General features: G+C 36.2%; 3 protein-coding genes across 3 annotated transcripts; 1 reads left to right on the forward strand and 2 right to left on the reverse strand.

Annotated features, from left to right (window-relative positions):
* Positions 1-350: 350 nt before the first annotated feature.
* On the reverse strand, positions 351-4,712 carry LOC129317028 (uncharacterized). The gene is made up of 13 exons (XM_054961338.1): positions 4,342-4,712; positions 3,870-4,041; positions 3,592-3,672; positions 3,005-3,099; positions 2,771-2,883; positions 2,546-2,656; positions 2,190-2,299; positions 1,668-1,977; positions 1,492-1,569; positions 1,359-1,409; positions 1,154-1,243; positions 962-1,039; positions 351-553 (listed from the first exon to the last, which is right to left on the reverse strand). Exons 1-13 carry the CDS (start codon positions 4,349-4,351, stop codon positions 503-505), a joined length of 1,350 nt encoding a protein of 449 aa, XP_054817313.1. The 5' UTR covers positions 4,352-4,712; the 3' UTR covers positions 351-502.
* Positions 4,713-16,166: 11,454 nt separating this feature from the next.
* Positions 16,167-17,775, forward strand: LOC129317847 (strigolactone esterase RMS3-like). Its single transcript, XM_054962245.1, has 2 exons — positions 16,167-16,712; positions 16,818-17,775. The coding sequence occupies exons 1-2, from the start codon at positions 16,342-16,344 to the stop codon at positions 17,245-17,247; spliced, it is 801 nt and encodes a 266-aa protein (XP_054818220.1). The 5' UTR covers positions 16,167-16,341; the 3' UTR covers positions 17,248-17,775.
* A 3,502-nt stretch (positions 17,776-21,277) lies between these two features.
* LOC129317633 (U-box domain-containing protein 4) lies at positions 21,278-23,327 on the reverse strand. The gene is made up of 2 exons (XM_054961970.1): positions 22,123-23,327; positions 21,278-21,669 (listed from the first exon to the last, which is right to left on the reverse strand). Exons 1-2 carry the CDS (start codon positions 23,104-23,106, stop codon positions 21,592-21,594), a joined length of 1,062 nt encoding a protein of 353 aa, XP_054817945.1. The 5' UTR covers positions 23,107-23,327; the 3' UTR covers positions 21,278-21,591.
* Positions 23,328-24,631: the final 1,304 nt, after the last annotated feature.

A 24,631-nucleotide genomic window follows, 5' to 3' on the forward strand; every position in this document is an offset into this window, starting at 1 on the left:
ACTTAAAACCAATCATTTCGGCATGGCACTTTGATTATCAAAAAGCTAACCTTTTTCGTTTCAAGATTTTTTCCCTTGGGAAAAATTCAGCTTCAAGTTTTAAAAATATTCTGATTACAGCAGCTATATTAGTTCGCACAAAACAGATATTTCCCATTCTATCGTTCAGAAAATAGCAGGGTCCACGCTCGAGCCCCGGAGCTTATATCTCCAGAGCTACAGAGGTTATACTTGCAATCACAAGATAATCTTGTGGAAATGGCAAAATAGACTCAAAATAATTCTCTTGGGCGCTACGACCTTGTTTATAAAGCCGCGCAATAACAAGCAAACGAATATCATTGCAAAACTAAAAGCAAATTCAATCAGATTCGTTGTGTCTTGATTTTAAGAAGGGGGAAAAACCCAAGGTAAATATGTAGTAATTTTTGGGGCAATCTACAAGTAACGTCATCAAATCTGATCCAATCCCAGTAAATTATTGACATTACAATCAAAAAGTTCACGCCTCCTCTTCAACTGCATTGGCTGCGTAGTGACCAAAGTTCCTGCCCTGTCATACCAGAATGCCCAAAAGAATTAGAAAAAGAAAACCCTACTAAAGATCAAGACAATGTATATGAAAGTAGCCCCCATTATCGAAGAAGATTGCGTGGATAGCACACGAGGCAATTAAAACCAGTATGTGTCAACAAAACCATGTCCGGAAACAAAAAGTAAACCATGATAACTACTGTCTTGGATCGTCTGATAAATCCCCATAGAGAATTTGAAAAATTGCCTGTGAATTCGAGTAATTAAGTGCAGCATTTATAAGCGGAATGAAGCACAGGAACGATCAAAGACTTTTCCCACTTTATTAGCGGAACAATTTCGAATTCGAGTAATTAAGTGCAGCATTTATCACCAAGTATCACAATAAGGTAAATAGTGGAAGTTCTTTATAGGGAAGGATATTAACCTCAGATAACAACCGCTGCTTGTTAAGTAATTGGGTCCTTGCCTTGTTCAGAACTGAATTCGGAGACTTGAACATTCTCTGCAAGAAAGAAAGATGCATACCAGAGGGTGACAACAAGCAATTTTCAAAGAGTAAGGAAAACTAAAAACATAATAGTTGTGGCTAAGTACAGCCAAATTGCCGAGAACTTGCCTTTTCACCAACAGACATCCGATGTTCATTGTCAACCAGATTTCTTCTCTTTGGTGTGAAGTCAAAAACATCATGAAGGAACTTGTTTTCCTATGTTGCAAGGGGAGAAGAGGAAAAGTATAAGAAAATAATAACTACTTCGTTTAAATATTAAACTTTCCAGAAACCAAAAAAGCTTTCTAAAGAATAGTCATAGAATGACAACCTGCAAGTGCTTAATGAACCCTCCCCCTAAGAAGTGCTTGAAAAAGTTTAACTGCAAAGTTCCAATTATTAGAACACTAATACAGAAGGAAAAACAGAGCGACTTAGGAAATACTGAAGAACACAAGAAAAACCTGTATCATTTGAGACCATGATGATGTCTGCAGTGAATCACTGCCAATCTTTGTTGTAATTTCACGAGAGTAACCATACTAATATAGTATCAAAAAGTAAATCAGCACAAAACCTTAAGTACACAATAACAAATAATATTTTCAGATCATAACAGTAAAAGGCAAAACTAAAGTACCTCAAAAAAATCTGAGATATCTCGAAACAAGTCCCTCTGAGTGTTAAGATCTTTTTTAGCAGAACCTTTTCCACCAGCCTCCACAGCAAGGTTTTTAACTTGATTGATGACCTTCCCCTTTAAGCCATGGATATGCACATAACTTTCTTGCCGTTTGCTCTCTTCTTGAGTAGTCTCACTTGCACTGTTAGGACCAGCAGAAGATTTCTCTATAACTCCAACCTCAAAGATTAAAGCTAAAGCTTCCCCAGCTACAATGCGCACGGACCTGTCTTCCTTGTCTAGAAGACTAGATAAATAAGTTATTGAACTGCATGAATAATAATATAAAAAACCAATTGGTCAGATTCATTAGCAATATGCAACATAAAGAAGCATAGGCTGGCTATCCATGTTCTTTGTCTAGCTAAAATAAAAAATGCAAATAATAAATTAAAAAACAAAACAAAAAAACACACACACACACACACACATGAAGAATGATAACAGAAGCAGGGCGCACAACAGCTAGACTCCGCTTACTTTTGCCAGCTTTTGGAGTTTAGTTTCAGGTTGCCCATAGTGGAGAGTAGAAAGGACCAAGCAGATACGACAGCTGTTATAAACGAAGGTAAGGGTTTGACAGAAACAACCTAAACAAAATGATAGGAGTCAACTTTAAGAAGAAAAGGACAACAACGACTAAAATAAAAAAAGTCTTCTTGTATTCATGTTTCAACACTGTGAAGCATTAAATACAACTGAGAATTAACTAAATTATTATCAGAAACAAATCATACTATTGATCTAATCCTACTCGCAAGGTTTGATAAGAAAAAAATACGAACAAAGCTACAAAACTTAAAATGGTCATAAATATCTTCGAAATTAACACCTACATTGGAACCCAATTTAGGATTAATTAATCGCCACATTATGTCCATTGATTTCTCTGTTTCCTCTTGATCAGTCCCGCCAACAAAAGTGATAATAGCCAAGCATCGCACCAACTGCAAAAATAGATGGAACAAAGAAGATTAAGATTCAAAATGAAAAACTCTGAAGAATCAGTAAGGAAAATTCAAATACATACAGTAGATCCAGCATGATTTTCAAAATCTTACAGAAATCTTTGAGGCATCTGGCCAAGATGTCAGAGATTCATCAAGAGGACGAACAGATTCTTCATATATTTCACGTGCATTATCACCACATCCAACTGTCAACGCCAATAAACCTAAAAAAGAAAAAATAAAAATAGAAGTGAAAAAATTCGCCAAAAAAAGAGGTAAAATAGCTCCACAGAAAAAGGTAAAATATAAAAATATGGAACACATTTAATTTAATAAAAAACTTACCAATGGCCTGAGATGCCAAGGCTATTTCGTTTGCCGATGCCTTTTTGGATCCTTTTTTAATGGCACCGAGACACTGATGCAACAAGGTAGCAAATCTGAAAAACAGAAGCAACTCAAAGCTATAAATCATATATGCCATAAATAAATCGGTAGATATATAATAATATAGCTTAGCGAAGTATGACATTTAACTTATACTTGATTTTAGTACACAGAATGGATATAACTTCTCCAGTTAACACTATCTTGTAAAAAACCAGTCATATTATTACAACCTAAAAGAAGAGGCAGTGAATAGGAAGACACATTGATCGCAAATATGTTTGATTTAAAATTTTGGTTATTTGAGTTAACCTTATCTTTTCTATTTAGCAAAATTAACTATAGCCTAACTCAAACTCAACCAATGGAGGCCAGCTAAAGCTAGCCAGCAACTAGGGGCATCTCCTACAAAATATATCGTTGCATTTCATAAAGCAAGCTTATATCAATCTATCTTCTTTGATGCGACTGTATGTGAATAATAAGATGTCGTAAGAAAGCAGTTGTATAACAGAAACTAAAAATCAAACGACAGAAACGCTTACTTCTTTTCGACAAACTGATGCTGCATATTGCTGTTGAATGCCTCAACGATCAATGACAATGCTTTCTCCCTCGTGGAACCCCTATATCCAATTTTTTTAAAAAAAAAATCACCATCTCGGCCCAAAACAAAAGGGGGAAATGGAATGCTGGCATTAGCCAAGCACCATAAGCATGTCTCAAAAACCAACCATCGGATTCTACAAGTCAATCTAATCTCATCATTTAAAGGTCATACAATTTCCACAGGTAAACATCATAAATGCCAACGGAAAAGCACCTCTTTTCATCTAAAGCATCGAGAGCTTTGTCAAGCAAAGTATCTTGATCAACGTGCACTTCTTCAGTACCCGATACAGACATGCGATCAGACCGAACAGTAGACGACGAACTGACACTACTACTTTCATCATCGCTATCCATCACTGCAGCATTCTTACGTTGAGAATTACCTGAGGAATGACCAGAGCATCATCATTCAATTCACACGTTTAATCAAAGTCCTCAGATCTCAAAATGCATCCAAGAAACTGAACAATTGTAGTGCTAAGACATTAAGAATGCAGCTGAAGAACTTTAAGCAGTACATAATGCTGAAACTAACCCAAGAGCAAATTGTACTCGCAAAAGCTATAATTAACACCATAGATTACTTCAAGAAACAAATAATACGAGAAAGAAGATAATTCTAAGCCCCCAACGACCAGATAAGCAGAAACCCTAGGAAAGGAAAGAAAATTTAGGGGTCCTACGCTTTCCCATGGCGACGGCTCCTTAAGTTGCAAGTTTCTGTCAGACGATATTACAAAACTGAATCCCTATCTGAGAACCAGAAAGCTGCAGAAGTATGAGATCGATGGAGTAAAATCGAATCGAGGAGGGAGAGAGGACAACAACTCTGGGGTCAACTTGAATGGTGAGCAATCCATTAAAATTCTAGGGTGGATTGAAAGAGTTCTCTCTGCGAGAGGAATCGGGATTATATACAAAAGAATCGAAGGCAGAAAAGAGAGGCTTTTAATGAGGCCAAGATTCAGAAGCACATCCGTGACCGTGAGGCGAGAGATTGGGTTTGCAATTACAAGGGTTCTTCGTTATGGGAGGGAAAAGGAATAATTCATTTTGCGTGGTGCGGAATATTCGGAGGGCGTATAAGCTGGCGCGGTATGGTTGCGTGGCACAAAATCAAGCGTTGAGGGGGTGAGGTTTAGCACCGTTGGATTTTGTCGGCGCGTGAATCAAAAATTGGGGGTTCTGACTCGTACACGTGGCTTGGATCCACGGCCGCTTTGGGGTTGGGCAAGGAACACGTGAGCGGCAGGGTGCCTTTGCCGTTTCGATATTCCAGCCTTCCACAGCCTTCTGGGAAGCGTGGCTTTGATTGCAACTTGCAACTTGCAGTTAAACGAGATTACTAGAAGCCTCAAACGGAAGACCTTACGGAATTGAACGTGCCAAAAGAATTACCACGTGTTGATAGAAAACTCGGGGTCCCCGTCCAAGGGTTGCTTCAAATCATTATCTTTGTTTTTTATTAAAAAATAATAATTTTTTAATATTTTAACTTTTAATTTATTTATAATTTAATCTTTTAAATATAGTTTGCTGCAATTCAATCTTTCAATTATGATTCATTTATAACTCAATTTTTAATTTTTAATTCACTTTTAATTTAATCACTCAACTTTCATTAACTCTATTTTTTATATTAGTTTAAATCTCATCAAAGAGTAAGAGGAAGATTATTTTAGAGCAAAATATGAATATTTTTTATTCCTTTCATTTGATGAGGATAATTTTCTAAAAAATTAAAAATTAAGATTAAATTATAAATAAGTCAAAAATTGTGAAGCTGAATCATAGTAAATTATAATTAAGAAATTGAGTACAATAAGTCATAGTTGAGAGATTGAGTTGTAAATGAATTAAAAGTTAAATAGTTAAAAAATTATTTTTTTCTCTTTATTATCTTTATTATTTGTTATTTTATTTTATTGTTATCTTTTGCAATCCTGTCCACAGGTTATAGCAGGGCCACATTAACGCAAAGGTGATTAGAATTTTTGTGATTTCATTCATGTATATGCTGGATGCTGTCATTTGGTGGACTCCAACATCTAAATGATTTTTAAAAGTCCATTTATACAGTCAAGGACGATGCGGGTGAGACTTAGAGTGAAAATGCATGTGCTAAAAAAAATAGTGTCAGACCTATAGTAAAATAACAAAATTTAAAAAATTTAAAAAAATATACTTCCTTCATTTAAAAATATAAAATATTTTTTAAAAAGTTGGTTGTTTAAAAATGTAAAGTATTTTTCATCTTTTGAGGTGTAATTATTGCCTTTTTTAAAGTGCTCATATTGATAATGACTTTATATATATTATAAAATATTTAATAAAGATAAATATAAAAATATAGGATTAGTTGAAAAGTATGTAACTTTATTGGGGTGAGATTCAATTTAAAATACGTTATATTTTAAATGAAGGGAGTATTTTAATTATAAAAAATAAAACAAATCAGTGTATAGAATTAATTTACATTTCTTGAAATATTTTAGAATAAAATAAATTATTATTTATATTTTAAATAGGTGTATAAATAAGCAATTTTAAAATAAAGAATTAAGGTATAAATTTATCATTAAAGTTTTCAAACAAGTACACCCTATGTCATCGAGTGTTTTTAGGCTCAAATTCACCTCAATCTTTTTCAATTTGGTATTTTTTTGCCCTGCCAGTGGCTTTTGATTGCATTAATTGTTAATTTGACTTTGACTTGTTTTGTTGACAGTCGCGTCATGTGTTAAAAAAAAAAAAAAACATGAACATGCCTGCATCAGTTTCCCCTCCCCTTACACATTATATATCCTCATCTCCTTCATCTTATCCTCCCCCGTTTCTTGCACATCTCCTTCATTGCTCTCCTGGGTCCTACGAAATCCAAATCTCAATCTTATCCATTCTTCTTTCACATCTTGAAAAGTCCAAATCTTAAAAGGAACTAAAATTTAAACCCAAGTCTCAAGTTGAGGATGCCTCAAACCTTCTATAAGAGAATGCAAATATGAGACTTCTTCCTTCCTCAATTATGATCTTCTCTTAAGAGTTTTTTATTCTTCTTGTTTCATCATCTAATTAAAAGACCATGCTTCAGGTAGTAATGAGTTAATTCCAAACTAACGTTTGGGGCAAGGTATCACGAGGTAGCGAAGGGATGATGTAACATCCTTAATTTTTTAAACATGATTGTTTGAACTTAATTAAGGTAATTAAGTTGTAAGTGAGACATGTGATCAAAGAGGTTTAACGGGCATGTTTGATTGTATTTCCATCCTTAAAAGCGGATCTAAATGACAATCGGGTCATCCGAATGAGAAAAAAGAAAGAAAATTGAAGGGTAAGATTATGCGCCATACATCGCATCTTTTAGATCACATCGCCACGGCATATGTATGCTGACACGTTTGGGGAGATGCTCTCGGTGCCACACGCTGTAGTGGACAGACACTTTTTTATTACAATATATAACATCTCGAATTTTAATCCCTAACTAACCAAGCTTAATTATGATAATTTAGTAAGTTGATGTAGTGTATGGCTGTGGAGGTTTAATAATTATATTTGTTTATATTTCAGCCCTAATTATGGGTTTGATGTGAAGTCGGGCTATTTGGGTATCAAAAGGAGGAGAAAATAAAGATTGAGTGCTATTATGCCACACGCCACGGTGTACAAACATAACTGGTGTGAGAAGGGAACTTCTCTATGCCACGTACCACGACTCATGTAGCATTTTTCGCGACGCACAATCAATTTATGCAACTTATTGGTCATGAACTAAAGCAAAAATTAGGGAGAAAGAATGAGAAATCAAGAAACAGCGACCTGAGCACTGTTAAGGTTTATCCTTAGGCGACATTGGGAGTATTTTGAGAGTTACAAATACCAAAAGTAAGTATTATACTTCTCAATCTCTCACTCTCTTCCATACTTATAAGGTTTATTGTTAGGATTTGATAGTGAAAGATGATTTTCAGTTCGTGTAAAGTATGGGTTCAAATCTATTAACTCAAGTGGAGTTCATGAAAGTAGATTATAGTATCTAAACCTAAGTATATTAAGTATTGACACTTTTGGTGGGTTGGGTCCTACTATTATATGAGAAATGACATTAATGTGGGTTGTTAAAAAAGTTGTAATGTCATTAATGAGAGTTTAATGGCTCATTAGTGTTACTAAAAACTAAAGAGAGTTAATAAACCCAATAGATAGGCCCAAACTTATACATAACGGGCATCGGGCAATCTAAAAGTGGAAAATAAAAGTTGAATGTGTGTGTCTGGTAATGTTAATGAAGATTAAATTAGTCAATTGTAGATTAAGCTCTTGGATGCCCATTTGACTTGGGAAAACAAGTTTGGAAGCTATAATATTGAGTGGTAAACCTTTGACTTCTTAAAAGTTTGAAGTAATCAAGAGAACCCTATTTTGGGTAGTCGTATATTAATTGAGATATGATGTGAAATATGTATCTAACATGTGAATTGTGACTTGTGAATTTGCATAACATGCTATGAGATCATGTGTTGCATAAATTCTTAATACAAAGAAAAGATATAAAAATGATTGTAAGATTGATTAGTTGATGATAAGTTTTGACAGGATATATGTGTTGAGTTTGAAAGCAGCAACTGTATGTGAAAATTGGTAATATAATGTTGTGTCAAGATGTAGCATCAATAGACCCACGAGACAGTGATGAGCCTGAGTGGGGTAAAAGACCCAGAAGGGTATGGCGAGATTTTACGCTTGAAAGTGAAAATAATGTTAAGAAAGCAATATGGATGCTCACTTGGGTAGCGAATTTATGTGAGCATAATGTGTTAATAATGAATAAATGAGATTTGTAAAAATAAGTAGGTATCGCATATGGCATGATTAGTTAGCGAGAGTTCGCTTAAGGATTAGGAGTGAAGAAAATTCATATGGTATTTCGACTGCCTTTCGGTGCACGGGGGTATGACTTTATTTCACAGTTTGTTGAGGGACCAGAAGCTAACTATCTCTGTCAATTTATCGGGGAGATTAGCTTAGGACATACAACACCTCAGAGATTTGAGATTGGGGGAGCCATAGTCCGAGAGTGAGTACTATGATCTTTAACTGGGTCACACCTCATGATTAGTAAACTTGGGCAGTTTAGTCACACAAATGAAGCCCTGTTCGGTGTAATAGCCCATGGTTTTAATTGGAGGAAATAAGGAGGGCGTAAGATTAGCTAATCATTACCTGTGTAAATTTATGATATGTCACATAATTGTGATGTGGCAAGTCGCGTGGGTGTTAAGTCATGGTCACATTTCTTAGTGTCTTGTGACAATATACTTAGTGTACATGAGATGAAAATGAGTTAAATGTGAAATGATAAGTTATTATTTGTATGCAAGCAAGTTTTAAGAACTTGATTTCATATGCGTGTGCTTAATTACAATTGATATATAACTGTATAAGGTAAGTTTTGCTTAGGTTACTAAATGACTAGACTTACCCCCCTTTCTTAACATTTTACACGCTCTAACTCTAGTGCAGAGAGAGAGAGAAGGCTCAAGAGATTAGGAATTAGTTCATTCTTACTGTATGCCTTTAAATTATATTTATTTTGTATAATAGAATATTGTTACCAATTCTAGGTTACATTTCATTTCTACTTACACTAATTAGTTGTTTTAAGTATTTATATTATATTTCAGGTCTTGAGTGGTTGTGTGTGATAAGTTATATATATAGATAGGGTTAAAATACTGGGGTAAGTGTATGAATGACGTTTTAAATATGTCATGATTGGTTTGATACAATGCAAACCAAATTATCCCCTTTTGTTTTTGGTGAAAAAAGGGTTGAGGAGTGATTTCGAGTTATATTGATATTTAGATGCGTATAACGTATTGTACCAATAGTTTTAGGCCTAACGGATTATATAATTTTGGTAATGATGGAAAAGTCTCCAGAGATTTTAGAAAAATTATGACATTTTAAGGGACTAAATTATCATTTATATATTTTGAAGGGATTTTATTATAATTTTTTCTTATTTGTATGTCTACCTATTTAATAATTTTTATTTATATCGTATTCATTGTTTTATTTTTTAAAAATTCAATAGTTTCAAATATATCAACTAGAATGATAATTTAATGTTATGCTTGACTTGTTTATTGCAGTCGTTCTTATAGCTTGAAAGTCACCTGTAATTATCATCGTAATGTGTTGTCTCACAAATAATTAACTTTAAATTATACACTTATAATTGTAATTAATATAATTTAATAATTAATTGTTGTAATTTATATATTTACGTTGGATATAAAAGTTGGCTGATTTTTTTTTCGATTGCTCAAAGTATCGACCGTCGGTAGCAGTGACTAATTCCTTCACCGTGGGATCTCTCACAAAGGGGCAAACGGTTGGCCATAGAGTGCTCTCCATTCACATGAGTGAGGAATCGAATCCCTCACCACATGCTTAAGGGATAAAATGAAATAGTTATTACGCCACACTCAGATTAAAGTTGACTGATTTGATTGATAGCAGGCTGATTGATTATTTTAGGCCAGGGGGCAAAAGTAGATCCTGGGTTTGACGTGTTCGTACTGGACCGAACCATATCAGAAATGAGAGAACAATTTGTCCAAATAAAAAAAAAAAAGAGGAAGAGTAGCTGAACCCAAAAAACGATGGCCCTGTTACGCTGGGCAGGGTAACAATGGACACGGGGAAGAGCGACCATCCAGTATCATGGCAAAAAAAAAAAACAAAAAAGCGATCGTCCAGTGTCATGGCATAAAAAGGCCCAATTCCTGATTGAGGAAGTCCCAACCCTGGGCTGAGATAATAAAACATTTTATTTGAAAAAAAAACAAATCATGCTCTTAGTTTGGAACAAGATAAATAACATGCACGAATTGTGAAGTCAAGTACAGAGCATGATATAAAAACAAATAGGGTTCATTCAGAACAAAAGAGAAGAAAACAGGGATATGGTGAGAAGAAGCAGAGAGAGCGAAAAAAGAGTGGGGATGTAGTGGAAGGCAGGAACGCGAGGCTTTGGTGATGTTTCATCGCAGGGGAGGTGAAGCCTGGTGACGTGCGTGGTAGATGCAATTACATTGAAGAAAAAACCAAAAAAGTGAAGCGAAGGCGTGGCCAACCACACCTACCCGCCCACGACACCCAACTCCATCCAAAGCCTGTTGCTCTTTCCAACGTGCCCGAGGCGCGCAGCCACCTACCTGCCTACAATCGAGTGGGAGCTCTGTGGGGCATACAATAGGCGTGCCCTCACAAAAGTAATCCTAAGGGAACAGGACCACGGAGTAAAATTTTTTGAAAAAAATGACCAAGGTCCTTCAAGTGCATTAAATCGGTCCTTTTTCCAAATATCTCTCTCCTCTGGCGCGTGCGAGGGGGTTGAATCTGCATACCACTTTCTACACGTTAAAACTCAAAACTGAAAAAGCCAAATGCACTTGCAAGGTTTTCTATAGAGTGGACTTCATCATTATGTCCAATTTCTCTTCCGTTATTTCTCCTCCGTGATATTAATGCCCGACTCAACATCTCTATTGACATACCATTGCCCTCCTTTATTCTCTTTTCTCTTTTCCCTCCAGGATTTCATCTTCTCACTGAACAAATTGCTAGCTATTTCCTGACCCTTCCATCAGTTTCAAGTGAATATTCATGACATGTTACCCCAACCCTAATTATAAAGTAGAAATATAAAATTTTTATCTTATTTATAAGTCATATTATTAAATTTTTATGATATATTTTTTAATACTCTATCAAATGATAAAAAAGAAAATAAGTTATTCATATATATATATATAATAAGAATAAAATTAAAAGCTTATTAATTTTTAAGATAAAAGTTAATAAGATTTAATTTAAAAAAATTAATCTTTTAATCCTCCAACTTTTAAGTCACTTATAACTTAATCCCTCAACTATGACTTACCTATGACTCAATCCCTCAACTTTTGAATCATTCATAAATTAGTCTATTAACTTTTGTTATTTTTTTTTCATGTGAGCTTATATCTCACATCAATGAGCAAGAGGAAGGTATTTTAAAATAATATATGAGTATTTTTTATCTCTCTTATTTGATAAAAAATTTTTTAAAAAAATTTAAAAATAAAGACTGAATTATAAGTGAATTAAAAGTTAAGGATTGAGTCGTTGCGAGTTATAATTGAGGGATTAAGTTATAAGCGAGTTAAAAATTAAAGGATTAAAAAATTATTTTTTTAATTTTTTTATACTGACAACATATGTCATGACTGACATATAAATAGAACGGGAAGAGTATCATTTAACAAGACAGATCCCTTCCAATTCATCTTAAATTTAATACCCGTGCACCGGAAAACTCTGACCCTGCGGATAATGTTTTTTTGTCGTATTGACTTTATGTGCAGAAGATTTAAATTAGAGTTTAACTCCATGAGAATGGGCTGAGATTCAACAGTCAGCGTCGCAGTCAATCGCCTGTTCTCCCCACTTATTGTGGCCATCGGGAACCGCGGCTGGGCCAAGCAGGAAACAGAGGATAATATAAATAATCGAACATGTAGCATTCGAATATCGTGTCAGTCAATTCTGGGGACCAGTTTGGCACGTCATCTATCCTTTCATACGGAGAAAAAATGTTTTCATGCAGTGTCAAGATATATATTAATTTGTTATGCGGCCGTACCAGTAACTTGTCACAATTTCCTGTCAGCATGACAGTAAAAATTGTTAAATAAGCTTCTTGTAGGAGAAATAGGTGTAGCGTACAAAAATTGATTTCATTAGAATGATTGGGTGTAGTTTAATAATTTTAAAAATAAAATATAATTTTACTTCGTCCTATCATGCATGTACTCCTTCTATTTTTATTTATAAAAGATATCACACGATTAAAAAAATTAATTAATTATATTAATTATATTTAAAAATAAATAATTCAGATAAATATATTTTTATTAATTGTGTTAATTAAATTTTTATTAAGTATTTTTTATGATTATGAATAATATAAATTATGAGAGATATTTTTAAAAAATTTATAATAGATTTTTATTAAAAAACGTAATTTTATTTATATACAAAAATTAAAAATAATAGCTTCTCTTGAAAATAAAAATGGAGGGTGTGCCTGTGATTGGAACTCGGACGCTCTGGCTCACTTTCGTAAGCTGAACTTGCTAGAGCCGCGCACTAATAACAACTATATTTTAAGGACATGGGTGATGGTAATTCCCTGATCGTCCTTCAAATTAATTATATTGGTTATGTTTAAAAATAAAGAATGTAGACTAAAATATATTTTAAGAACTTGCTCGAGTCGCGCATTAATAACTCTGCCTCTTCAATTGTTAGCTTTATTTGGAGGGGGAAAAAAATTGAAAGCAAGCAGCCTTCCCCTAACCGTCCGCTCTCAAAAAACTGGTGTATTTCTTTTGAAGTCAGGAAAAGGTTGCAAAGAATTCAAATGCTAAAAACAAGTCAGCACATGCGTGCATTCGAATTTTCGGTCAAATGGATAGATACTAACATTTGATCTAGGCTAAGAATCTCTCCCGTGGGCTTGCTCGGGTATCGACCATTTTTAGAGTCATGAGCAGCCAGTTTTAAATTACTATAATTTGGATGCACTGTCTCGTGAAGTGATACTTTAAAATTTACATAATGTATTGGTGGGCTATCAATAGGCTTGGTGTGGTGCAACCTAATCTTATAGGGATCACCATCAAAGTTATAGAATGGAATTCCCCCTCACCTCTTTCCTTTTAAAGAATAACATATCTTCCTTTAAGATATAAACGTTATCCCTTTTCTCTTGTTTTCTTTTCGCTTGAGTTTATACAAGAATAAAAATAGCTCCTCATTTATTACATTCATACTGGTATATGTGATATATCAATACATCTGCCCAGGCTTAATCATGAGTTTATTTTTCATAAGCATGAAGCACGCGGTTAGGATTTGTCACGCCTAAAAAACATGCAACGGAGATAACAAGGATGGTAAAAATATGTTGCCTAGTGAAGCATTGCGTGGGTGTATAAAATAGAATAGTCCCATGTTACCTACTTGAAAGGAGCACTAATACTTTGTTTGGTATGATGAAAGAGTTTTTAATAAAAATAAAAGTGAAGTTAAAAGTGAAAGTGAGCTTAAAAGTATATATGATAGGTTGATGAAAGTTAGATATAATTTTTAATTAATATAACCATTTATAATGTGAAAGAACTTAAATGTCCTTGCTAGGAAAAACCCTACCCACCATCCTAAATAGCCACAACCATTGATGTTGCTGCCTCAACACAAACAACCACCAGCCATGAACAAGATAATGATAGATGAGAGGAAGAAATTGAACCAAGTGCAAAGACAAAAATTGAAAAGGAAGAAATCAAACCAAAGACAAAAATTGAAGACCCATAGTTAAATGCATCATTCAAAAACAAAATCAAAATCCACCATTCAAAATCAAAATTAGCAAACTAGTCATCATTGTCCAATACCGTCCTCACCGTTTACCGAATTAGTAATTGAAGGGAGATTGTTGAGATCAAAGAATATAGAGGAGGAAGAGATGTCATAAATCAAACCATATGCTCATTGCTAGTGGTTATCAAATGGGAGAATCTAAGATCGAAGAATTTTAAGAGAACTGAAAGACCGTCAAGGAAGAAACGATGCACCGCCACTTATGGTTGGGAGTTTCCATCACCTTTCACTCCTGTTATTGATTTTAGAAAGGTACTCTCCAGTAGTGGTTGGGAGTTGCCACCACCAATCAAGCACCTTCACATCCTCCTTTGCGTTGCCTTCGATGAACATTGTTAACGAGGTTGGGTCCATTGTAAGGGAAAGGAGAGTATGAGGGCAAAGAAGGTAAATGAGAGGGGAAGTAAAGGGGGAAGTTAGTTCCCAAGGTTGTGTGTTCCATCACATTTGATGGAATTAGGTTCCTCAAGGAACACGAATCTTGCATACCAAATAGTCACAAATATGAATTTCACTTTCATCTCTCCAATTCCATCTCACCAAATGAGTCATAAAAGTATAAATGACGAGGAGTAAAAAAATAGGCTAATAAATGAGCTTGAAAGAGAAATAAGCTTGCATGTACGAAACAAGTCAATGTTAGGTAATCTTTATTTAATAGCTGATTCGCCCTTTTATTCGTGAGTTGCAATGACATTGGACACTTTTTATTAGATTTATTTTTGCAAAATTACAAAATTAATCTTGTATCGATGTTCTTACTAGGAAAATCCATATTTTACTATGTTTCAAATCTAAATCCACAGAGTAAGAAAAATAAGGGGATTTTTTACCTTCACTTAACTCAGTTTGGGATTTTATTCGTGGATGCAAACAAAGTCAATAAAAAAAAACCCATTTAAATCGGTGTAATGATAACTTTTTCAAATGTGTCTTTTTCTCGAACAAGAATTTTAAAGCAGGCCATTGCCAAGGGAATTTTGGTAGGAAGGACTGTGAGGCAAAGATATTTGAGGAAAAGGCCCAAGGTCCTTCAAGTGAATCAATATCATAACCTTAATTCACTTAAAAGATCTTATGCCTTTTTTTCTCAAAAGAATGGAGACAGCATGGCAGATTAGTGCAATGCATCTTTATTTTTATTTTTTCAAATATCTAGTTTGTTTGAATGTAGTTCAAGTAGTTGTCATTTTAAAAGGAAGTGATAAATGGTAGATGTAAATTGATTTGTATTTGCACCTTTTCTTATTTTTCATCTTATTATTTTTTTAAAACATGAAATCTTATTTATCTTCTTTAAAAAAATCAAATTTTATTAAATTCACACATTCTTAATTTTAAAGACATACTCTCCACTTATCGCATGCTCAGGTTGATATTGAAAACCATCAAAATCAACACTCTATTGATCATGTGTTTACTTCCCATTTATATTGCTCTGCCCTGCCATCCCTTTTGCTAAGGGGGAAAAAGGCAAGATTACCAGAAAACGAGGGAAATGGATATAGGGAAAGTGAAAAGTAGTTATATATAGAATGGAATATTTGTGTGGCTCTTTTGAAGTGCTTTGATAGGCTTGAAAGGAGAGTTGAGGATGGACACGGGGCCATGGGCCATAACTATCAGGATTGTAAACCCAATAGCACTATTAGAACTAGTTTTCTCGCAGATCAGCGCATGGTGAGCACTTGTCACATGGAATTTAATCCATCTTATAGACATAGGCACGCATTGCCTTTGCCAGTGTCGAAAGTGGAGCCACTCTAAAATCAGAAAACTACAATTCTTGGACCAGTCCCCTCTTTTGACCCCACGATGTTCCCCCTCACATCACCCGTCTACGTTCTCTCTCGGGACCTCAACGGCTCTACCAAATCCAGCCCGATTCTGGGGCAGCTCACACCTTCTATAAAGTAGTTTCTCATTATCAGCTTTTGTTATTTTAATCAAATTTAAAAATATATTAAAAAATAAAATTGTGCTGCGATCTGATAATCTACGACCAAGATGGCAGCTATAAATACCAGCCCGCCACAACGAAGATAACAGAAAGGGAAAAGGGAAATCCAGTAAGCTACGGCAGAGAGCTCAACCCCCTACGCCAGTCTCATCCGAACAACCCAATACCAAGAGAAGTCACCCTCTCAATTTCTCACATATCAACCGAAAGTCCCCGGAAGAAGCACATGGGCCCCTTCATCCTCGACGCGCTCAATGTCCGCGTGGAAGGCTCCGGCGACCAAGTCCTCGTCCTAGCTCACGGCTTCGGCACCGACCAATCCGCCTGGCAGCGTATTCTCCCTTACTTCACTCGCCGTTACACCGTCATTCTTTACGACCTCGTCTGTGCCGGCAGTGTTAATCCCGATTACTTTGATTTCCGCCGATATACTACTCTCGACGCCTACGTCGACGACTTGCTTGACATTCTCGACGCCCTTCGCGTTCAACACTGTGCTTATGTCGGTCACTCTATCTCAGCCATGATCGGAATCTTAGCCGCCATCCGCCGACCTGACCTCTTCACTAAGCTCGTCCTCATCGGCGCTTCTCCCAGGTAAAGTCAATTCTATTCCGGATCAGCGTCCTACCCGCTCGACTATGTTCAATTCTATCACAGAACCTTCTCGAATACGCTTTCGACTTCACGTTTTTCTTTCAGATTTTTGAACGACACAGATTATCACGGAGGATTCGAGCACGGTGAAATTGAACAAGTGTTCTCTGCTATGAAGGCCAACTATGAAGCATGGGTCAACGGATTCGCTCCCCTATCCGTCGGAGCGGACGTTCCGGAGGCGGTCCGAGAATTTACCAGGACTCTGTTCAACATGAGGCCCGATATATCGCTATTCGTGTCTCAAACCGTGTTTAACAGCGATTTGAGAGGAATTCTAGGGTTGGTGAAGGTGCCGTGTTGTATTATGCAGACGACTAAAGACCTTTCGGTGCCGTCATCAGTGGCAACTTATATGAAGGAACAACTGGGTGATCGGAGCACGGTGCGGTGGTTGGAGACGGAGGGACACCTTCCTCATTTGAGCGCTCCCACCTACTTCGCTCGGCAGCTGGAGATAGCCCTTTCGCAGTAGCGCGTGGGCACAGAGGCGCGTGCTTTTAGTCGTTGCTTTTTCATAGCATAGGTACTGGTATGGAAGCTAGAGGTCCAGGAAGAAGTGGTGGCTAAAGGCTCCAAGGCTGGACACCTGGCGAATAATATGTGGGCTTTGCGACGAAGATGTGGAACTTTATCACCCTCGAAGGGATAAGGATTGACACGTGATCATCACATGATAAGTAGCTTCAGTAATTTATCTCCTGCGTTTTCTCGCGGGCTTTCTTCCTTCGCTTTTTCAAAATTAAGATTAGCTTTTAGTGTGTCCTGGCGGTTTGTAGTTGGTAGCATCTCTGATGGAGTTTATCTTAAATGGGGGCAGACAGCTGAAAAGCGGAGGAAATGATTTTATCTGTGTGATGCGACTTTTGTACGGCTATCTCAGTTTATATTTGTCCTGTCTTTTCCCCTGTAATGGATTGTGTTTCCGTTATCTATCACTTGTCAAACGACCCGGCAACATCACTGCACCAGCATTTATATTAAATATTCACTGTTTTTCTGACTTCCCTAGATTTTTTTACCTCGTTAATTTTCTTATCAGACTGTGAATTTATCTTATTTCCCAACGTTCCAATCGTATGTCTCGGTGGCCCCCATCCCAACCTAATGATGGGCCCTGGCCTTATGCAGCTTGTTAGTCCCTAGCTCGGGTCAATCGTATGCTGCGTTCCTCTCTCGGCTTTGGCAAGGAGAGGATATTTGTGTTTGCGCCTCTGGAAATATTTGAGTTTGATATTTAATGGGAAAAAGAGTGTCTTGAATCTGCAGTACCTATGATGAGTTGACCATATATCTTGAGATTCCGAATTAGTTGTTATAGAGATGGTGCGAAGGAGATAATCCGATTGCAGCGTCTACATCGAAATTTGATTTGTGTCTAAGCGATTAGATTCAATTTATGATCGATGTTGATATCATTTTCTTCCTCCAAATCTAGTGTCTACTCATGAAAAAATTCTAGCTGTTGTAACTTTCAAGGGAAAATTTTTTAAATAAATCGGATGCATCTTATTATTTATAATTTATTTAATTAAAATATTTTAAATTATCTAAATAAAAATTTACATGATATTATTGTGATTAATTTTATTTTTATAATAAAATGTATAGTTAATTATTATTTTTTTTCTATCTATTATCATTGATATCAAAATCAATTTACATTTAATATTATCTGAATGCCATATTTATATTAGATAGATTACACATCATGTGGTGTACTCAATCTACCAAAAAATTATTTAGCGTTGATGGATTTTAATTTTTTTTATTTTAGTGAAACATATTAAAAGTGACTTACAAATAAAATTTAGAAAGTATTTTGGCAAAGTTTTCTTTGGCAAATAGTGAAGGATTCACTTGCTAATGCTAATGTTGACAAGTGCAAAGCCACGGAGTAAATTTATTTATTAAGAAGTACTTAGATAGATTAGGTGCACCGTGTTATTTGTGGTCTATCTAATTAAAATACTCTAAATAATCTAAATAAAATATTGTGTGATTTTTTTTGAATTGATTTTATTTTTATAATAGAATACATATTTGATTTATTACCTTTCTTTTTTTACTATCATTACTATCATTGTCAATTGATATTTAATACCATATAAATGTTATATTTTTATTGGATATATTATAAATGATATGGTGCACTCAATTTATCTAATTATTTCTCTTAATCCTATCTAAAAATTTTAATAACTTTCCTACTTTGCCCTTGTTAAATTTATATATGTCAATAACATTTGTATTTCAAATCACAATATAAAGCACTTTTTAAAAACCCAAAACATAAAGTATTGTGGAGTTTTTATATATTTTATCAATTATATTCTTATTTTATTATATTCTACAAAAGTAATTAATGAGAATGTCTTAAATAAATCAAATATTATATTTATTTCACTAAATGATATGGTTGAAAACGTACGAAAATTCTTTAAAAATTAGGATTTTAACAGACCTTTTTTTTAAAAAATGTAAATTAGTTTAAAATGACTTATGTTATGGTTCAAAAATAATATTTTCATTCACCAACATTCAATGAAGAGTATGAGAAAAAACTTGCGCTAAAAATTTAATAATGTAACTTGTAAATATGATAAAAAAATTATTTGTTTTATAAATAAGGTTCAAAGAATATTTCATAATTCTTCACATAAAAAATATTTTTTGATACCGTCACGACACAGTACCATGGGGAGGAGAAGCAGGCCAATGCTATGCCATGTCTTCAAAACTAGTTTTTCCACTCAGATAACCATTCTTAAATCTTAAATCACTCTTTCGTCCTGCCTTTCACAAATAAAATGTGAAATAAGATGCTTAGCTGGACGAAAACGAATCGACCCTACTGGAATAAGCCAGGTTAACTTTAATCCCACCAATTAATGTGATCCGTCTCCTCAACATGCATGAACTAATCGGGGATTAATGAAATGACCAAAAGTAAAGCCTTTTTTGGGTGGGTATTGGATGCCTGTCCGACTTGTGATTTGGTCATAATATACGTAATCTTCCTCGATTAACCTGCACTTGCGCCTTAGTTTCGGCCAGCCCTCATATCACACTGGGCTTATCCACCGCTCGGCTTCAAACGCTGCCTCTAGTACATCATGAACTGGACCGATTAAACACTCCCTCTTGAGTTTCTTCTCTTCAGGCCTTTCCCTTTTTTACTTTTGTCACAAAAATAAAAAGAATTCCTTGCTTGGGTTTTCATTGGTCGCCACAGCCTACAGGCCCTACGCCTGCTTCTTCTGCTCATTTGATCCCTTATATTATATGAGCTGCAATTCACTAACTTCTGCTAGGCCGACAAAGAAAAGAAGGGGCCAATTGGCATATTCGAATGGGATAGGCCGCGGCCCAGGGGATATAATTAATTTATATTTATAACTATCTGATATGATATGTTTTTATTGAATAGAACATATATGACATAATGTGTTGAATCTAAGTAAGAATTTGTTTATCTCATACAAGAACTCAACCATTAAAAACCATGCTGGCAGGGGTGTATGTTTACTCATCCATACAGAAAAGTAACTCGCGCCAATCAATTTTATTTATCTATTAATTACTGCACTATTATTACCCAAAAAAAAAAAAAAAAAAACTACGGCCATTGGCTACTTTCTTGTTCAAAGCAATTGAATTGGAACCTTCAACTCAGCTTCCTAGAAAAAAGCTGTTATGCTTTCAATAAACATCTATAACAATGCTCTTAATACCTCGCTTTTCACGTCAGGCATAATCTAAGCATTTGAAATCAATGATGAGAAGTAGCAGTGAAGGTATTCGTGAATTCCGTTATGCAAAAGAATATTCACGCAGCACGAGTGGAGACCCATTTCCTTGTCCGGAAGCCATAGAGATATTCGATTAATTATCGAGAGTGATTGTAGTGCTACAGTTGCTATCTGATTAGGGAAACGGGAGTGGCTCCAGATAATGCCCAGTGACAAAGAAAGGCATTTAAGGCTCAAGAGAGTGAACGAAGAAAGCAGAGTTAAATAGTGCCAATTGGGAGCATAAAAAGATAGTCCACCAGACGCCAAGCAAGGGACCCAGAGCACCGGACAACCATCCTTGTCATGATGCGACCCAACGACTAACTGATAATCAATAACGGAATCTACTACACGTGTCAGATGAATACCCGCTTAACTGTTTCAGTCTCCTGCCAGAGGGGAAAAAAAATCAAAACTCCAATTCAAAGGAAACGCTTCATCACACTTTTCAAATGCAACACGTCCATTCCCGTCCAAATCCACATGCGCATTGTTGAACGTCACCACCTCAATTTCTTTGAAACCAAAACCACTAATCACTCTCCGCCGATCCTTCCGGCGCCTTCTTTTACTCATCCAGCATCTAACATTTTTTTTTTAAAATATGACTTCAATTCACTTTTCAAAATTTATAACGACGTTTTCTCACCACACGGGTCACCTTCAAGGTTAAAAATAAAAGAAATAGTACTGCTGGGCATATAACAAAGGTCAGGTGAAAAAACTAATAAAGAAGGGATTTCGATAGCAAGTTAGCAACGCTTTTAATTCTGTAAGATAAAAAAACCTAGACTAGTAATCTTAAAAAAAAAAAAACTTGCTATCTCGGAATACGATTTTTTGCCATGGCCCTTGGCCAACAATCTCATCTAATTAAGTTCTAGCACTAATTTACAAACATTTCTCCGTTGGAAAGATATTTACAATATTCCTCTGTTCGTGGTTTTTTTTTTTTTTTTTGGGTAGGGGGAATGTTGTCCAACAAAGTCACAGGGCTGGGCAGGACATGATGGAGGGTGGGAGATTTATGCCGACACTTCTGAGGTGCGGGCAGCGACGTTGCCGGATCTCGGTTGCCGTAGAAGTTCTATAAGTGTCTCCGCCTGTTCACATTTCCTCAAACAATTAGCGACAGGAAATGAATGCTATCATTTTTAAAAGCAGAAAGAGAAACAAATTTATATAAAGACTGCAAGGTCTATACTCTACGCCTTGACATGAGCCAAGTCCTAAACTATTGCTTCCCAAAATCAACCAGTGCTCCTGCAGATGGACTAGTTTTTAATGCAATGACAATAATGAAAAGGCCATTCTTATCAAGATGTTGTATTTCTCTGCTATTTATTAGGAGCTAGCAATCTAATGAAAGTTTAATTTTCAAGAGGAAATGTGGAGCCTGCAAGGAATTGAAGTGGCAGAAGATGATGCTCCAATTAACTGGATTTCATATTGTATAATTTTTTATGCGAAAAAAATTGGTCTGCCACGTCAGTGACAGGTCAAGCAGAGAATGAGGGCAGAGGGTGATGCTGATGGGTTCCGTTTGTGGTTCTCACCTTCTGTTTGGCCCGATTGGTGCCGGACTGGGACAATGCAACCAAGGGAGGAATGGCCCCTTCTCGAGCAACCATTGTACGATAAGCCACGCTGTCCTCGCAAATCTGCAACAATATCACCACTGCGGTTTCTTTCTGTCTCTGCGAACCAACCTCTATTATCTCCACCAGCACCGGAATCCCCCCTTCCTCCACTAATGCCGTCCTCGCCTCTGGCACAGATACCAATACGCTCAACACGTACGCTGACTTGTCTACCATGTTTGATCCGAAATCGGCCATCAATTCAACCAGCGCTCTCATGATTCCTGCCTGTACTGCTCTTATCTTGTTCTCCTTCACCGAACACAGCGAATACAGCGCCGTCGATGCGTCTTTCTTACCTCTGAACCCCCCGTTCTCCAGAAGATTCACTAGCGGTCGAATGGCCCCTGACCTTCCAATCACGATCTTATTCTCCTCTATTTGCGACAGACGAAGTAAAGCGCAAGCCGCGTTCTCTCTAGCCGTTGATGTTCCCGTCTTGAGAGCTCGAACCAGTGGCTTGATCGCTCCCGATGAAGCTATCAGGTCTTTGTTCTCGTCGCACAAGGAAAGATTCAGAATCGCCGTGACGCCGTACTCTTGGAGCTGAAGGTCAGGGGAAGATATAAGCGAGATTAAGGGCTTAATTGCGCCGGCTTCGGCGATTTTGAGGCGATTTTCTGATTTATTCTTGGCGAGTAATCTGATCTCCAGGGCGGCCTGCTTCTGCTCGTCAATAGAAGTGGAATGGAGGTCGGAGACAAGCTGGCGAATAAAATCATCGGAATTCTCAGAAGCGCAGGCAATAAGAAGACGGCGGCTCTGGGAAGAAGCAGTGGGGAATTCACCAGATCTATCGCTGTTACAGTCGCTGAAAGCAGAGGAAGAATTGTCGTTGATACTCAATTCGCTGAGAGAGCGTCCCATAAAGGTGTAATTAGGCGGATTCTCCGTTCCCATGGCGATGGTGGGGGATCAGAAAGTCAAATCGCGGTAAGCTGCGTTGCGTTGTGAGGTGCGGAGGTTAGGTTGTGGTTTAGGCAAGATTCGAGTGTCAGACAGAAAAAGAAAGGAAGAGAGGGAGAGAGAAGAGGCGTTGTGATGAGAATTGGAGGAACACAATGAACATAATTTGCTTGCTTCGAGGTGGGGTGGAGTGACACGTGCACGTATTGAATATTGACCGGAGCAAAAGCCAAGCACGTGCGACGGCTCTCTTTAAACGCGTGCATGGAAGGATCGTCATTCGATGAGGAGCCAGTTTTGGAGTCCCTCGCAGCCTCAGAATTTTGATTTTACCTGGTGTTGGTGGTTACCCAGGGACAGGGAAAATGATTCGATACTGTGGCGGGGAGCATCTGGGTCACACTTACGCCTCGTATTTCATGCCACGTGGAATTATTAGGTTTCACATTTGGCCACATGCTTCCATCAATCATGGGACTCGGTACAGGTCATGCCACGCCCTTTGGGGGATCATCATAAAAGCTTGCCCAATTTTTATTTCTTTGTTTTTTTTTTTTTTGGGTGGTGGCGCAAATAAATTATCAACGCAAGTCAAGAAATTTCCCAATTTTCTTTCAACGACTGGATCTCCCACCAAATGATCATAAACTTTTGTTTCCCTTTCATCATGGAATAATTGAGCCTACTAATATTAATTGGATCTTCAAAACATTCAGTAGATCCTAGATTCAATCCTGCTTATATATAATGTTTACTCTTAAACTGATTTTTTTCCCCACCAGAATCATTGATTTGCATGCGGCCAACGATATTGCATTCAGTAATGGACTGTTCCTGTGAAATACAAGCTCTCAATAATGAGAAACGGGACCGGAGAAACACGGGCAAGCGAAATCATTTTGAAGCCAATATATTACTTATAATTTATAATTATTTTCCAACTCTGGCCAACATTAAAAGAACTCTACCGATCGCTTATTACTTGTTACTATAACAAGGTGTCAATTTTTCCAGGTGCCGCTGTTCAAGAGGCACAGAGGCACACCATCTCTTAGTCTACTGTGCTGTACGAAGAATGATCACCAAAAAATAATAATAGAATGATCGACCGTCTGGCCAAGTATGCCCATTCCAAGCTCGGTGTATATATTGCAAAATTGTCGGCATTAACACTGGCTGGAAAAAACGATCGAAACTCTGTTGTTCATCATATTGCGACAAGTGAAACGATCATTAATTTCAGTTGAGTGTCAATCAAGGATTCAAATTTACAAGTTTAAATAAATTCATAACCGGAATGTAAAATTAAACTGCAAATTTAAATAATAAATTTATAAAAGTTTACTTTTATTAATAAATAGCCATTAAAAATTATTATTAAATAATTTAAATATAAAATATGACTGTAATTTGATTTAAATATATTTAAAATATAAATCATTAAAATTAAATACATTTATATTAATAAATTATCATATAAAATATATAAATTTTTAAATAGAAAGCTTATTTTTAGTAT

Source organism: Prosopis cineraria, unplaced genomic scaffold (genome assembly GCF_029017545.1).
Source record: "Prosopis cineraria cultivar Desert tree isolate PC_DT_omini unplaced genomic scaffold, ASM2901754v1 PC8, whole genome shotgun sequence".
Taxonomy (NCBI): domain Eukaryota; kingdom Viridiplantae; phylum Streptophyta; class Magnoliopsida; order Fabales; family Fabaceae; genus Prosopis; species Prosopis cineraria.